Source organism: Centruroides sculpturatus, unplaced genomic scaffold (genome assembly GCF_000671375.1).
Source record: "Centruroides sculpturatus isolate CEXI.00-Female unplaced genomic scaffold, Cexi_2.0 scaffold876, whole genome shotgun sequence".
NCBI lineage: Eukaryota > Metazoa > Arthropoda > Arachnida > Scorpiones > Buthidae > Centruroides > Centruroides sculpturatus.
This window is the reverse complement of record NW_019385118.1, coordinates 201,231-218,908: the sequence shown is the minus strand read 5'-3', so window position 1 is coordinate 218,908 and position 17,678 is coordinate 201,231. Positions and strand designations below refer to the sequence as shown.

At 29.5% G+C, this 17,678-nt stretch overlaps 1 protein-coding gene across 1 annotated transcript in view; it reads right to left on the bottom strand.

Moving 5' to 3' along the window:
* LOC111635027 (carboxy-terminal domain RNA polymerase II polypeptide A small phosphatase 1-like) overlaps window positions 1-17,678 on the bottom strand; it is an 87,213-nt gene that overhangs the window by 66,451 nt on the left and 3,084 nt on the right. Inside the window, exon 2 of the mRNA XM_023379874.1 lies at window positions 11,469-11,622. Within this exon, the coding sequence (XP_023235642.1) occupies window positions 11,469-11,541 (73 nt within the window). The 5' untranslated portion in view covers window positions 11,542-11,622. The remainder of the gene's footprint in view (window positions 1-11,468; window positions 11,623-17,678) is intronic.

The window sequence follows — 17,678 nt, the reverse complement described above, 5'->3', positions numbered from 1 at the left end:
TGAAAAATCCTAAAGAAGAGAGAAAGCAATTGACATTGTACAGATTGTTTAATCCCCACAAACAGAAAAAAAACACGACTAATAAAAATGCAAGACTATGTAGGCCTATATATGTATTTTTATTACTACATATAAATAAACATAGTAAGAAAGTATATAATTTTTTATTTTTTGGGGTTTTCAAAATGAATGAATCAAATTCCAATAAAAATTATGGTAAATCGATAATTGGTTAATGAACAATTCAGGTAGCAAACAGTCTTGGAACGGATTATATTCGTTAACCGATCATCCACTGTGTTTTTCTTTTATATGCTCATAATTTCTCAGTGTTACAATGTAATATATTCCTTTCTTTCATCTAATGTATTGAAGTATGTATAAGTAATCTTCATTAACACATTAAGCACCACAATAGAAAAGCATAAAATATCACAGTAGGCCATGCTCTTTTTTTATGGACAAAATAGCACAATTATTATGGTCATTTCATATAATTTTGTCTTTATTGCTGAAAAACATTTATTTCCTCGATGTTTAGGCATATTGCAGAATTGCAACACGTGGTCTGAATGATTTTTTTCTGATCATGTTATGCTATCTTGTATTCTCGTCAGATTTTAAATTCAACAGAACATCTACCACATATGCATAAAATCTAGCTTGCATAAATGGACCAATACAAATCCAAGAAAAAACAGAATAATCACTAAAATTATATAATTACTGTTTCTCTTTTACTGTTTTTATTCCCTAAAAGAAAATAAAGATTGTTTCTCAAATATTTGTTTTGTGCTTTATATTTTTATATCATCAGGAGTCATGGCAGTGACTTCTCATCAAGTAAAAAAGTCACTGACTAACTATATATACAGGAATCAGAGTTGCCAATTTTCAGGGGTCAATTTCTCCATCCCTAAACAAATGAAATAATACAGAGTATCTTGTTCAAAAGAAAATTATTTTCTTAGGTAGTGTGCAAAATTTTCTGTAAAGCAGTTGCCAAAATATAAACAATTAAAAAGTGCAAAAATCACCAAAAAAGCTGTATCATCATCCTTTTCTTCATCCGGCACTGCAGATGCTCATAGAGAAAAAAGCTACTGGGTTTATAAAGCTCAAATTAGAGTCAAATTCAAACTCGAGCCTTTCTCATTATCAGTGAGGTGTTTGCGAAACTTCCAGGTCAACTGGTCAAAGTCGACGGAGGTTTTCCATAGAGCTAATTCAGTTTTATGGCTTAATTTTATGCTTATAAGGATAAAATTGCATAAAAACAAATAAATTTTATTCAAACTGTTACTCAGAATTACAAAAGCTCAAATGTATGACAATTAAAATGTTTTATAAGATTTTTCTAAATGGTGTATTGAAAGTGTCAATGGCAGCATGTTCAACTGGCAGTGCTGACTAAAATGAATATTGAAACATAACCAAATGATTACATTAAATAAACAGCTATAACTCCACTGATTTAATGATTAATACAAAGTAATTTGCTACTAGAAATAGATGTTGTGCCATCTCTTAATGTTTCTATACACACATCCGGCTTTATGATGTTTGATATTGAAAGCATTCAGTTGGCAGCGTTGTTTGGCGACACATTCGGTGGTCACCATGCACTGACCAATCATATGTCTTGACATAATAATACAATTAGTAAACAAAACCAAATGATATCTAAACAAAAACATCTGAGATGTAAAAAAATTATGCCAAGTAAAAACTTATGACAATTTAGATAAGATAAGCTTGGTGCTTGGAAGTGGTACCCATAAGATTTTTATCTGTATTTACCTTAAGCTCGGCGCATGAAGGCGAAATGTATCTTTACCAAAGGAAAACTGCTAAGAAAAATTTTGACCATCATCTAAATTGCCATAAGTTTTTACTTGGCATAATTTTTTTATATCTCAGATGTTTTTGTTTGGATTGTACTTATTCACATTCATTGTGCAAGAAAAACATTAGGAAAGGTAAAAATTGATCGTTTTGTGTTTATGTGTTCTATGTAACATCTAAAAATGCACATTAAACTGATAATCAAATACAGTTGTATCCCATATTTTAAATGCTATATTTGACAAAGATTCACTTCAGAGTTCAAACAATGCTTCAAAGTTTAAAGTGCACATGCAGCAAAAGAACGCACTCCAAACAATAAATAGGCTTCTAAAAAAAAATACAAACTCACATTAGCAATAACTTGTTACATTTCACAACTGTTATAATTAAATCACACATCTACATTAAGTATGGAGACCTGTTCAAAATATGCAAAAACTTTGTCCAATCCAATAAATATAACCTTTATTTATTAACTATAGCATTCAAGAAGTGTGTGATAGTAATGAAGTCTAACAAGTAAGAGGAAGGCTATAATATGGACAACTGAGATGAAAAGGAAACTCATCACAAAACATGAAAGTGATACATGTGAATCTGGCAGCTATGTTTAAGATGCTGAAAGTCAATGGTGTACAACCAGTAAATAGAATTTTCATTTTATTATACAGTATTTACATATACTAATTATTACTTTTGTGTTTTAAATTTATTATTGGTGCCTTTAATTGTGTTATTTTGACCTTAATTTACATGTATTTACTGTTTTTTTTGTTTGTCAAAATGAATATTGTTTAAGTCTGGAAATGGATTAATTCACTTTCTATTATTCTTAATGGAAAAAATTGATTCGACTTTGAACATTCTCCTAGAATGAGTTAAATTTAAAGTACAAGGTACCACTATATTGTAAAATAATGGTGAATATATAAACTAGAAAAGCAATCAGTTCAGAAATGGAGTTTGATAGTGTTATCTATATATATAATTTGCAAAATGTTTTGTAGATATATACAGGGTGTTTTTTTTGAACTGATGATACTCAGACACATCTGTAGAGCAATCTAACAGGCGGACTGTCGCCAAATTTGGGAGAGTGACTAAGGATGACATGGAAAAGAGATTACGCAAAGAAAAAGGTAATACCCAAATTTGCCGGTAGGGGTGGATTTGGTGCTGCTGTAGCAAAACAGCTAAGAATTTGCATAACGCGCTGGTAACACCTCAAAATCCAAATTCACAATGACGTGGTCGATAATAAAGTTTCACAATGCGTTGCTTGTGAAACTTTATCATCTTAACCAATCGACCGCACCAGGCACTCTTCGTGAGCTTAGAACACATAACAACCTGTGCAAAGGTCCTCTATCAATTAATGCATTGAAAGACTTGATAAATAAATTTGAAGAGACAGCATCCTTAGCAGTTCGGCCTGGTAGAGGGCAAAAACCAGTGTCTGCACAGACAGTTAGTGATGTTGTGATTGCACTCGAAGGTTCTAACCCGCGGTTCTAACCCATGTGACTTTTTCCTGTGGGATTACTTAAAGTCCAAGGTCTATCTTGGTGGTGTCCCCAACTTGATGACCTTGAAGAACAACATTTCTTTATCTGTGATGAATATTCCTGCAGACATGTTACGTTCAGCCATAGAGAACATGGTGTTCAGGATGCAATGTGTTGTCCAGCAGGACGGTAGTCACAATGAAGGAGGGAGAAGGTTCTTTGCTGATTAATTAAACTTTCATTATTGCACTGAAACCTCTGTCTGATTATTCATTCGTGTTTTTGTTAATTGCAGTTGGGTTTTATGCAAATTCTTAGCTGTTTTGCTATAATAGTGCCAAATCCACCCCTACTGGCAAATTTAGGTACTACTTTTTTCTTTGTGGAATCTTTTTCCTATGTCGTTTTTAGTCACTCTTAAATTTGGTGACAGTTTTTTGTGAGATTGCTCTACAAATGTCTCTGAGTACCATCAGTTTAAAAAAAAAACACCCTGTATATACATCACATTGGAGTAATGTAACTTTGTTAAAGAGTATCACTGATCCAAAACAAGTTACTGATAAGAAAATATCCCATTAACCAGCCAGTTTCATCTACCAGATCATTGGTACTTTGCAGGCTAAATCCACCATACATAGAAAATGAGTTTGTACAGGCAGAACTTAGTTTTCAGTGTTATACTGAGGTTGTTTATTTTTATTTAATTCATTTTGGAAATTTACACTTACTTGTTAGTATAATTATGCAATTTACAATAGACTGTCATCTCCTCTTTTAGTTTGTGCATGTGTATTTGCAAAGCACAAAATGCCATGGACAACACTGAATTTAGAGTCAGAGTGTTGGATTATCAGCTTTTCCAAAGAAGGATATTTATTCAGACCCATACTGAAAGCAATGAAAAATAGAACTATGTGGTTTCACAATGCACAGTCTATACAGTCATTAACAAGTAATCCCAGTGAGAAAAGCAGCAGCTAATGGAGAAAAGTGAGTGATCAAGCAGCCCATCCCATTCTACTAAGGTCATCAAGAAAGTCAAAGGCTTAGTAACCAAAGAAAATCCAATGTCAAATCAAAAAGTAGCTGATAAGCGTCATCTGAGCCTGTCTTCTGTCTACAATATTGTACATGAAAATCTGAAATTGGTAACCCATAAATAAAACAAAAGTTCACGAACTGACCACAAAGCACAAGAACCACAAGACCAACTGAAGAGAGCTCTATGAGAACCATCTTTCCTGGGTAGAGTAGCAAATATGTGATCAAAGTAAATGAGGGATGGATCTATCTGAGTTACACCAATATGGACAAAAGAATGTTATTTTAAAGGAGAAAATGTTCCAGACAAATGGATTGTCAAGAACAAGAAAAGTTGAGAAAAAAGCATCATGGTGATCAGAAGTTTGACTCGAGATGGTCCCACTTCCTCTCTTCAGGGTGCTATAAAACACCAAGATTAAAACACAGGTTTACATTGATAGCATTCTGAAACCAAGTCTATACTCCCAAACAATATCCTTTCAAAGCCTCCTCCCATACTACAACATTAACACAGCAATATTTCCAATATGCATATAAAAAATTTTGAATTACATTTATTACCAATAAAGAAATTCTAGTGAAATCTCCTGACACAAGCCCTTAGACTTTTTTGGGTTTGACTACCTGAAGCTGCAACAGTTTCTGAATAAAGCCCATACAATGGAAGGTTTATGGGAATCCACTGCACTATATATACTGTTAATATATATACAAGACTATCCACTGTTAGCTACAGACATGGAGAACATAGACCAACTGCAGACAATCCACAGTTGAAAAGTACACATATAATGTCTATCAGAAAAGTGAGTCAAATAAAGGTAAACAACCTTTAAATAAATACAGGTAGGCCTCCTATAACGCGGTAGATACGTAGGGAAATCGCGTTATAGGAGACACCAACTTAATACAAAAACTGGGATTCAGTTCTAAAAAGAGAAAAACTTGGCGTTTGAATGGTGTTTTTTGAATTTTCCAAACCAGCCATTGCTAGCCACGAATTTAACACTGATTTCATCAGCTGATGACTGTCCCATTTGTTTTAAATAATCAAATATTTTTAAGGCTTTGCATTTAAGTGCAGTTTTATTTAAAGGCACCCGTTTCTTGTTCATAACTTCTACCCATAATATTAGCGCTTGTTCCATTTTTTCCATTATAGGTGCTCTCGGACGAGCAACATTTTTCGCAAGAATAGATCATCTCAATGCGACCAAATTTCTGATCTTTTCTCCCGATTGCTTAATCGACCGAATATTCGACTCATTTAAATTAAAATGCCTACCAATATTAGCTATTCGCTCTTGATTTTTAATTCAATCCAAAATTTCTATCTTTGTTTGAAGAGTTATAAATTTCCTTTTTAATGACGGTCCTTTCTTTTCATTCGGCATTGTTATGGCTAAAATTTTTTCAATCAGTTTTGTGGACAGTAAAAATCACAAAAAATAACTTCCTTTCACTATGTTGTTAAAAATATACATCCAATAGAAGTTTATACAGTACTGTATTTTGGACCATTTTTGCAATCCTCACTTATTGAAAGAGTATAAATGATCGAAAATTTAGTGATATATTTGAGTGTTTACGGTAACTGATGCACATCTGTCTAGAAACTGGTCTTCCCCTGAAACTTTCAAGGGAATAACAGGCCAACATCAACAAACAGCTGTTTTCAAAGACTTTTAGCTCTGTATACTGAACTGCGGCTCGTATCACGTGATCTGTTGCAATTTTTCTGTTATGTGAAGATAATTTGTTTCCAATTACCGTAGACCGCATTGTAAAAGTACTGCATTGTAAGAAAATTTCCGCATTTTTCCAACCGCGTTGGAGCGAAAACGTGTTGTAAAGGTATCGCGTTGTAGGAGGCCTACCTGTAGTTGCATTTAAATAGTGTTCACTATTGTGCTTTCCTTTTATAATGGTGAATTAAAACTCTCTTCAAGTATCCTAGTGTATCAAGCTATATTGTAATTTAAAAACAACTGTTGGACTAAATATTGAAGATGCTAGCCATCTTTATCAAATTTCATCAAAAGATGATGTTTCCCATTACTTATTTTATTGTATGACATTTCCTACAGAGAATCATCCTGTCCTTTGTCTTATAGTGCTAGCAAAATGTGCAAATAAAATCTACTGACATATATTTTGCTTACTTTATGTATGAAATATGTTAATGTTTAAAAATGATGAAATATACAGCAAAACAAGAAAGTATTTATTGACATCATCACAATGCTGGACTGCAATTTGTAATCATATTTTTAATTTATTTAATTTAAATTATATGCTCTCCATCTCAAATTAGTAGTAACTTGCCCCTATACATCATGCTTTTCCTTTAACAATCAGTTCGTGCAGGTGATCTATTAACTGCTTTCAGGGTAAAATTTTGAATTAAAACAACACAACTTCCAGTTTGCATAGGATGTTCGTATACAATTAATCGAGCCTCCAGCTCCCAAGGTTTCCATATCTGGTCTGTGATTTCATCTATCTAACTCTGTTCTGGAGATTAAGGAAAGACAGACGGATAGGCAGATGACAGTGGGAATTTATAGGTCTACAATTTTTTCAAATTGCAGCCCAATGTATGTGGCATTGCAAATTGTTTAAATCTGGATTTGAAAAATGTGGTAGGTAAATCAGCTTTGTGTTTTCTCAAAAAATAAGCTGAAGGCATTTGAATTCTGTTGCTAAGTCACAAAAAATGCTTTATATAAAAAGTTTCAATAACATGTAACTATTGATAGTTATACTACATATCATCAATTGATGCTATTCTAATCTAGCACGTATTTAGATATTAACACAGACATCCTTAAAACTTGTTAAACATAATTTATTTTAAATCTTTATCAAATATTTTGAACAATAATTTGCTATTTAAAATATTTGCAAATTGTTCAAGATTTTAAATAAAGTACAAATGCCTTGTATATAAGGGACATTTATGCTATTAAATTTTGGGAGTTAAAGGTCAAGGGATAAAAGATGGAGGGATAGAAGAGTTACATGTATTATCTCAAATGGGGTCAGACAATGCCAATTTTACTTGTTATTAGCATTTATAGTTTTTTTTATAAAACTCATCTCTACGCTCAAAATTAAGCTTTTGCCATTTTATAATAATTAATAATACAAGTTATTTCTTAACAAATCTTCTAACAGATAACACAGCAGATAATTTTAAGTTTGTTATAATATAACTTAGTGTTTTTCACCAGGAAAGTTAAGCAACTAGTTACTGGATTTTTTTTGCAGTTGGTTTTGTTTAAATAAATTTAGGTGTCAAATTTCATAAACATTAAAGGCAGCATATATTTATGCTATCTAAAAAGTTTAAATATTTAATCTGAAAAAAATTTTCTATCTTAATCAAAAATTTACTTTAAAATATTTGTAGCAGCTTAAAAGTTAAGTTAAAAAAGCATATAAAACACATCAAAGAAATTTGGTCATTTCAATTTTAGTCTTCTGATATGAGATTTACAAGTAAAATTAAATCTTCAAGAATGTTTTTTTTTTCAAAACAAAAAATTTTCAATATTTTCCATTGAGAAAAATATTTATAAACATAGCATTTGTAAACGTTCAATTTTCATGATTAATTTTTAAAGTACAGTATTTAAATGTCATTTTTCAATGTTTACAAAGTTATCTAAATGCACATTCTGATGTATCTGCAAGCAAACTTTTGAAGTAGCAAAAGAGTATTTTATAGATAGTTATATTTACTTAGTTACATTATTTACTTTTAATTTCTATTATTTTAAAGTGATTTGTTACACAGATTACTATCTCAATAATTTCTGTTTTAGTAACTAATTTGTATAATCGTGATTCTATAAATTAGTAAAGATTGATAATTTTTAATAACAATAAAAGGAATAATACTAATTTACGCAATTTTAATTTTGGAAAATTATCTCTAAATGATTATGACATTACTACTGTTAGATGATGATGACTGTAAAGATGAGAAAATATGCTTTAACTCAGTAAAATGTCTGTATAGAGTTGATCATAATAAATTACTGTACTAATATCCACCTTCTCATTTTCCATGTGGTCAGAGAAAACATCTGCTAATTTCAACTTTCATAAACTCAGATGACCTTTACCCCCTATTAGTCCAAGTTAGCAAGGGGACTTTTTGTATTAGTTTTTTTTAAATGAATTTTTAGTAACAACGTAGCAAAACTCATTTGTTTCAATTAGTTCCAATCAATAATCTGATACTCAATATTTTTTACTAAAGACAAGTTACACGACTGAAAAATCAGATAAATTATAGTAATAATAAAAATTGAGTTTGTCATAAGTTTTTACTAAATATTTCTATAACTCTAATTATATGCAACATTTACTGATATTTAATTAAGAAAATAAAAGTAAAATATATAAAATAAACTTTGTGAAAATGTATTTATATTGTATATTTATTAAAAATAAATTAGTTTGATCTATATTGACAGCAACAATGATGTGTTCATTCAGAATACATAATAGTTGATAACAGATTTTTAATGTTGTGACAATCATTTTGAATAAATGTTTTTCATAGTCAATCATAAATATAAACTAACATTTTCCAAAGTATGGCCTGTTAGTTCAGTGGTGCCTCAAAATTTAATCTTGGAAAGCAAAGTAGAATAAATAAAAAAATTTAGCAGACATTTTATTGAATTCATATTAATTTGTAAATAATATAAGACACAACATAATAAAAATTTTTAATTAGGAAAAAACTTTTGGAAAATTTACTAGTGTCTATTCCTTTTACTTTGGGGATGCCAGGGCCCTTAGTCCCCCCTCTGGGTGTGTCACTGTTACTTAATACAAGTCATATGGAAAAAAATACTGTTCTAAAACTGATAAACACATTCCATGTCAAATTAGCACAATTAATAAATACACACTGTCATTCAGCATAAATTTAGTTTAATCCAAATGTACACAAGTACTTTCAACATTTCGATTAAACTAAATGCTGAAAGCACTGAAAGCATGTGTATTTATTATATGCTGTTCTGCATAAAGCTTAAAAATTAAAATCTGAAGTAACAAAGTAATAAATTTTTAATAAAAATAAATTTGAGGTTAGTGTTTTATAATTATTATTTTAAAATATGATATCTTATTTTAAGATATCTTACAAGTTTTTGATTGTTCTAAAGTAACTAATTATGATGAAAATTGTCACACAGGTGCCACACATTTTTAAATTGAGGTAAATATAAAAATTATTGAAAACTGCTAGTCCGAACTAGAAAAATTTGGGAACTGATCTAAATTATTGGATGTAACTTATATATTTCAACAGTCAATTTTAATTATTGATAATGGTTATCATAGTTTTTGGAAAATGGACCTGAACTATCCTAATAATCTACCAATTGAATGATTAACACAGAATTTTAAGTAATTTCAATAATATGACTTCACATAATTTAGTTTAAAATTTGAAAACACTACCACATTAAGACTATATTGAACATATCAGAAAAATAGCATGGAAGAACTATGCTTCAACACAGTCATTCCAATCAAATTCTAGCCAAAAACAACAGTCAATGAATCAAATTAACTGACAGCTACAAAGTTCAAATTTAAATATTTTCTTAAATTTAATTTAAATCAAAAGTCTTTTCCATGTGTCAAATAATTTTATTTCATATTATAAGCAGGCTTTTTAATTTTGGATCTAATCTTAATAAATTTAATTTTTCAGTTTCTAGAAACCAAACCCTTATCTTAATTGAAACATTTAGCAATATTAAACAAAATATTTAAATATACTGTATACAAATATAAAAACTTATAAAATCAAATGCAATTTTTTTAACATCAAGCAACAAGTGTACTTTAAAAATTTATTATTAAGGTTACTCTTTTTGAGATTTTCATATTATTTATCAGACAAAACTAATTTATTAAACTAATAAATAAAAAAAATTCTCTCTAATTAAAATAAACCATTGTTAAAAATTTACTTTATACTTTAAAATCAACAAATAAAATTTTTAACAATTAAATAAAAAGTAAAATTATTTAAAGTAATTTTCTGCATAGTTAAACAATGCTTAATTATTCTGAAAATTCTTTTAATCAACAATTTGGCACAAAAAAAAATGTTTACAGTATTTTTATTATTATTGCCATTAGTAAAAAATTGTCAAAGCTTAATAAACTTTAGACAAACATTTAAAAACAAAACTCTTAATACGAATATCGAAAATCATGGTAACGTAATGATAAATATATTGCACAATACTACAAACTAAACAGTACTAAACGGCAACCGAGGATTTATATTAAGACGCTCGAAAAAACCATCTAAATTGAAATCAAGGAGCCATTTTAAATAAACTGCACCTAAATATAAATATTTGGAAAATTTCGGTTTGTATTTTTAAGAGATTTAAAAAAAAAAAAAAAAAAAAGATTTAAACTTATTATTTTGGCAAAAAATCAAAGTAAAATTAAAGCTTATGAAATACTTACTATATTACATTATTATATAAACAACATTAATTTGAATAAGAAAAAAAAAACAAAATTACAAATCATTCTTGAGAAATCATAATGATTATATATTTATCACATAAACAATTAATACACACAGCAAATAATTCATATTAAAAAAATAATTAGCATAATATTAATATTAATTTCTATCATAATTTGTATAATGTAAAATTTACAGTTGCATTCATTGCATATTTAAATTGCTATCACCTACAGCATCCCGCATAAGACTAAAGATGCGAAGTTGCATTCAAAATTTGGAATTTAGTAGTAAAAAAAAAAGAAGGTGATAGCAAACCTTTACCCAATGAAGCCTCCACCTGTTTCAATGTGGACTTTTCATTGATCATCTTAAACCATTACGATTATTTAATTGCATTCAATATCTAATATACAATTATAAATTAACCGGATGACGGCTTTTAATAACTTATCAAATGTTTAATTCGAACAAATAGCTAAATTAAAATCCGACAAATGGAAAATCTCGTTTCTTCACCAACTATCCGCCATGTTGGTTTATATACCAACCTCTTTCGGGAGGAAAACTTGTAAGTTGTTCCTCTTCCCGACTTGCTTGAGTTATAATGGACGTACTGTCCATTTAGTCCGAGTCTGTAAACGTCGGCAGGGTGGCTTCCTTATTTTTGCCCAACAGACAGATATCCAATCAAACTTTTTTTACCAAAATTACACTCAAGATGGACANTTCATGGAGAACCACCATCAGGTTTTGATTCATATAGAACACAATAGCTTTTTAAATAATACATAGAACAGAATATATTTAAATTTAAAATATATGTGTGCACACTATGCTAAAAATTTAAAACAAATTTCAAAAAATAAAATTGAAAATAAGCATATATAAATGTTCAAATATACATTTATATTGAAAATATCTCATATTTTAGATATTAACTTCAAAGATGACTGTATATTCTCATTTCTTTATTATTTAAGCTGTAAATTTTAAATTCCAAATATTAGATATAGTTTTTGTTCTGCAATTTTTCTCTCTACATTTATCTGTAATAAAGACAGTATGTGATGTTAACTTTATTGCATAGTTCTTCAAATACTAGAACTTGTGATATTAAACTGATGTAGTTCATTGATATAATTCTACATCAATAAAACTTCAAATTTTTTTAGTATTTTGAACATATAAGCATCCTCTAAATTTCAGTTAAATTGCTATTTCTACCAACTTGATTTAGATTAGTATTATATTTGAATGCTATCTTTATATATGAACATCTTGAGATAACAGAAAATATTTCATAATAAATACTTTTGGTTTCCTGAAGAAAGTAATTTTGTCCTTTGTTTACCTTCTACTGGTGTATCTATTGATTTTTGTATGCAAAAGTTTCAGGATTATGGTAATAATTTTTATTATATACAGTAGAGCATCGTTTATCCGAATCAATTAGGGACTGGGGTTGTTCGGATAACTTATTTTTCGGATAACCGATTATGTACGAAAAAATACATTAACCTATCCCGTGTTGAAATTTTTCTCTGTTGCGTGGCGCTTTGCGTTTAATTTTCGTTGATGTTAAGCCTAACATATACTTTTTAAAATAATAATCGTGGCTATTGTATCGTAAAAATTATTTCTTTATTTTTTACAAACAAAATAAATATATTGAAAAATATAAAAACAAAAATAATTTATACTTTAGGAGTTATCTAGTATCAAAAACGTTCAATTCAGCATGACACACAGTCCTCAGAAAAACACCATACAAAAGTGATAGTGCTGCCAGCTAAAACACATACACAAACATAAAAAATATTGGAGTAGCCCAAGATATAGCCAAAGATTGAAGCGCCACAGCACTAGCAAAAATTTAAATTTGCTGACAGGAATCTTTCAAATAACCGACGTTTCGGATAACCGACGCTCTACTGTAATATTTTTCTAAGTCAACGAATTTTACAAAAAACGGATGAAACTTTCGATTTTGAAAGGAAGTTGATTTCCTTTTCCAGGCGGACTCATGATGAGTCGCATAAGTTTTTACACACGTTACTGGAGAGCAAGTAAAATGGACGTTTTCCCGCCACTCAAAGCAGTCCGTCGAAGAAGATATTGCCACACGATAAAGGCAGTTTGTCGAAAAGAGGTTTGTCATACAAGGCTGATTTACGAATCCAAAAAGAAGTCATTAAAATATCGTTATAGAGTATTACATTCGAAGAATACAAGATTATTAATAGAGAAGATTTAAAAGAACTGTCCATAGAAATTATAGAGAAAGAAATAATCAAGAAAGGAAGAAGACCCTCATATAGATACAGAAAAAGATACGAAAGACCTAATTAAATTTCCTTCGCTCCTCCCACTCGCAAGTTAGGGATAACGCGTGTTAATCCGCATGTAAAATAACTGATTAACTGGTGTCGGGAATCCTGACGAGGAAAAGGGTGATTACGCGATCATCTAATTCCGCTTTAAATTAACATTCAAACTGTAAGTCCCTCCGCACTCGATTTCTTTCAATAGAAAAACCATTCTTTTAGACAAACAGAGGGCTATTCGAGAGAATAGCTACCGATTAAGTAATACTTAGGTCATAGTTACTACGTATCCCGGCTAGCCCTTCACAATTACTTTCATTTCTATATTCAGAATAAGCAAGAATTCACGAATTTTCTGTTTTTAGGGAATTTTTGAAAATTGGAAAAATGGGGCAAACGAGAAGAAATAGGAACATATGGCCCATTTCTTCTCGGTTTCCCCATTGTTCCATTCCAACTGCCCTAATGTACGTTCACCCATTGACAGTTGATCAGCTAATTAGATAAGAACTATAAAATTTCAGCCAATTTTATTTTGAGCCTAAATTTATAAAGAACATTCAATGTAGTTCAAAAATCAAAAGACGAATTAAATTTCATTTAAGCTTAATTTCGAGCGGAATAAAAATTTTGTTATTTTAAAATATATCAAGGAAAGGTATTACTCACCTTATCGACACTCGATAAGTAAACTAAATACATGAAAATTGAAAGAAAAATGACCATGACACAAACTTTAATTACGATTGTTTCGTTCTCGTCCGATTTGGAATTTCTCAAAATACTTTTTCCTAAAGATATTTTGATGCAGATTACGTAAGTTAAAACAAAAACGGTTTGTCGATTCTGAATGAAATTGCAGAATTCCAAAATGTCTTTTAAATTTTGTACGCATTTCCATATACGTCTTAAAGTAAGGATTGTTCTTTGTGTACAATATTCGTGTAAACACGAAAGTTGCATTTTTATCAGTTCGCACATCGATATAAGGAGAAACATACAAGAAGCTTACACGGAACAAACATAAAATATATTTATGCTGAATGTGAGTAAACAAAAACTATCGGTAAGAGTCCATTTGTTTTCATTCATTGATAAGTAAAGTATGGCGTGCACACACAGGGAGATCATATCATTTCCCAGAATCAAAATTGTCCAAATCATAATAAGTATTTGTTGAAATTTTAGAAGTTTCGATAATTGAGTGTATCTGAAGAAAGAATCATTGATTAAGTCTCTTAAGACAATCCCATACGTTGTGAATTTCTTTTTGTAATCTTCAGAATTCCACATTCGTAGAAATTGCCAGTTAACTATATTAATTACAAATAGCGTAAACTTCATGCTGCTCGCGTGTTGTCTGAAACACGCAGAGAAATCACAAAGAACCAACGCAATACGTTCATCTTCAATGTAAAAATTTACGAAATAAATTATGGCTTTAACGAAAAATAATATTTTCACCATAAAGACGTAGACAGATATAAATTTACTTTTATTTCTTTTTGAAAAAGAAAGATCGCAACCAGAAATTTTCAACAGTAATAATAAAGGAGAGAAAATAACGTCTGGTAAAATTTGCTCCTCGTCCATTTTTGTGTTTCTTCTTCGATCTCTTTCGAGAGAAATATACCTCATAGGAAATAAAATCGATAAAATACATTAACTTCTAAGTGAAGTTACTTCCAGGTAAGAGAAAGAACGTAAAGAATAAATGCAGGAAAAAATCGATCAAATTTTTAACGATAACAAATATACATTACCCTATTATGGTAATGCACCAACTAATGGATTTTTAAAAATATTATATGTATTAATATGTATTATATTATATGTATTACTATGGAAACTAATGGATTTTTTAAAATCCATTAGTTTCTATAGTACAGGTAACCCCCGTATAACACGGTAGTTACGTTCCAAAAAATTGCCGTGTTATGCGAATTCGTGTTATGCGAAACAAAGAACTAATACGAAAAGGAGGGTTAGGTTCCAAAAATTAAAAAGCATGCTACTATATTTTCATAATTAAAATAAATATCTTTATTAAATTTTTTTTAAGTGATACATATTAATATAAATTAAACAATGTTTTATTTGTCGTCACTAAAAGCACTATTAACCGAAAGCGTTTTATTTTTGGCAAGTTATCGTTATCCTCTGAGCATTTTTCTGCATTATTTTCAGATTCACGCTTTACCTTTTGCAAAAAGTGTATATAATTTTAGACTGCTTGCTTCTAGTTAAAAGATCTTTATAAATTTCCTTATATGGTGCTAAGCACTTACGGAATAAGGGAAAAACATCTGGCAACACCAGAAGCAGAAGCGTCGAGATTTGGCAAAATTGAAACAATTTTCGCGAAGGACTATGTATATGGAGACGAGAAAGGAAAACTTACATACTGAAGTACTAATAGTTCACGAAAATTATCATTTTCGTTAACTATTAGTACTTAAGTATGTAAAAATTTATTACATTTCATGTTGTACGAGGGTTTTACCCATTTCTCGAACCGTGTCACAGTGAATCCGTGCTATAAAAGTACCGTGTTATACGGGGGATGGTAACAATTCTCGAACCGTGTTAGAGTGAATCCGTGCTATAGAAGTGCCTGTTATACGGGGGTTACCTGTAATACATATTTGAAATTGCATGCTACTCATTATTGAGGTATGTTTTGAAAAAAACGTTTATAATGGAAAATGCAGAAAGTTTGGTTGTTATCTTTTATGTAATATAAGCAGATTGCTAATAATATCTTCTATATTATATTTACGATAATCTTACATTATTTGGAAATTAACGAAAATAATTCCAAATATTCATTTTATACGAATTTATTTAATAAAACCACACATTTTGTTGATATTTTGACAATGTTTTATCAGTTGTAAAATTTCTGTCTTACTTTTAGCACTATACGTATTCAATGTTTTAGACATATTTTGTTGAATTCTGTCTTATTTATATTTTTTGCGATGTTTATTTGTTTTTTTATGTCGGTTAATTTCCTGTTTTTGTATTTTATTTTTTGTTATGGTCCTTCTTATTTACTAGAGAAAAGATCTGCTGTCTAGTGACATTCCTAAAGTACTTGAATTAAATAAATAAATAACCTATTTATATCAATATATAACTTGATTTTCGATGTATTGAATAGAATCAATAAAGAAATCTAAAAGTTTCTTTCGTGCTATCAATGCTGAACGTTTTTATTACTCATCATTCGGCAACCAATCTGACGTAGTCAGGACCGTTTTTATTATCTCCCAGACCTTTGCAATGAATTTCATATCAAGTGAATGTTTTACTCAAATAAATATTACAATTTCCTTTTATAAATAAATTTCTTTACTGCCTTGGAAGCGTGTAAAATGCTAGATCATGCAGGAAGAAACACTTGTCAAGGAACTATACAGATGGAATTGTTATTACGTTATTTAATGTACGGATCTCCTGGGCCTGCAAAAATAAATAAAATTATGTCGTGTGTAAAGTGAGACCAGAGTTAACAGAGTCTCCGATATAATTTTAATATATAAGATATTCAAGCCATTCGAGGTAAAATTTATATTATATAAAATGTATAAANAAAAATTTTCTATCTTAATCAAAAATTTACTTTAAAATATTTGTAGCAGCTTAAAAGTTAAGTTAAAAAAGCATATAAAACACATCAAAGAAATTTGGTCATTTCAATTTTAGTCTTCTGATATGAGATTTACAAGTAAAATTAAATCTTCAAGAATGTTTTTTTTTTCAAAACAAAAAATTTTCAATATTTTCCATTGAGAAAAATATTTATAAACATAGCATTTGTAAACGTTCAATTTTCATGATTAATTTTTAAAGTACAGTATTTAAATGTCATTTTTCAATGTTTACAAAGTTATCTAAATGCACATTCTGATGTATCTGCAAGCAAACTTTTGAAGTAGCAAAAGAGTATTTTATAGATAGTTATATTTACTTAGTTACATTATTTACTTTTAATTTCTATTATTTTAAAGTGATTTGTTACACAGATTACTATCTCAATAATTTCTGTTTTAGTAACTAATTTGTATAATCGTGATTCTATAAATTAGTAAAGATTGATAATTTTTAATAACAATAAAAGGAATAATACTAATTTACGCAATTTTAATTTTGGAAAATTATCTCTAAATGATTATGACATTACTACTGTTAGATGATGATGACTGTAAAGATGAGAAAATATGCTTTAACTCAGTAAAATGTCTGTATAGAGTTGATCATAATAAATTACTGTACTAATATCCACCTTCTCATTTTCCATGTGGTCAGAGAAAACATCTGCTAATTTCAACTTTCATAAACTCAGATGACCTTTACCCCCTATTAGTCCAAGTTAGCAAGGGGACTTTTTGTATTAGTTTTTTTTAAATGAATTTTTAGTAACAACGTAGC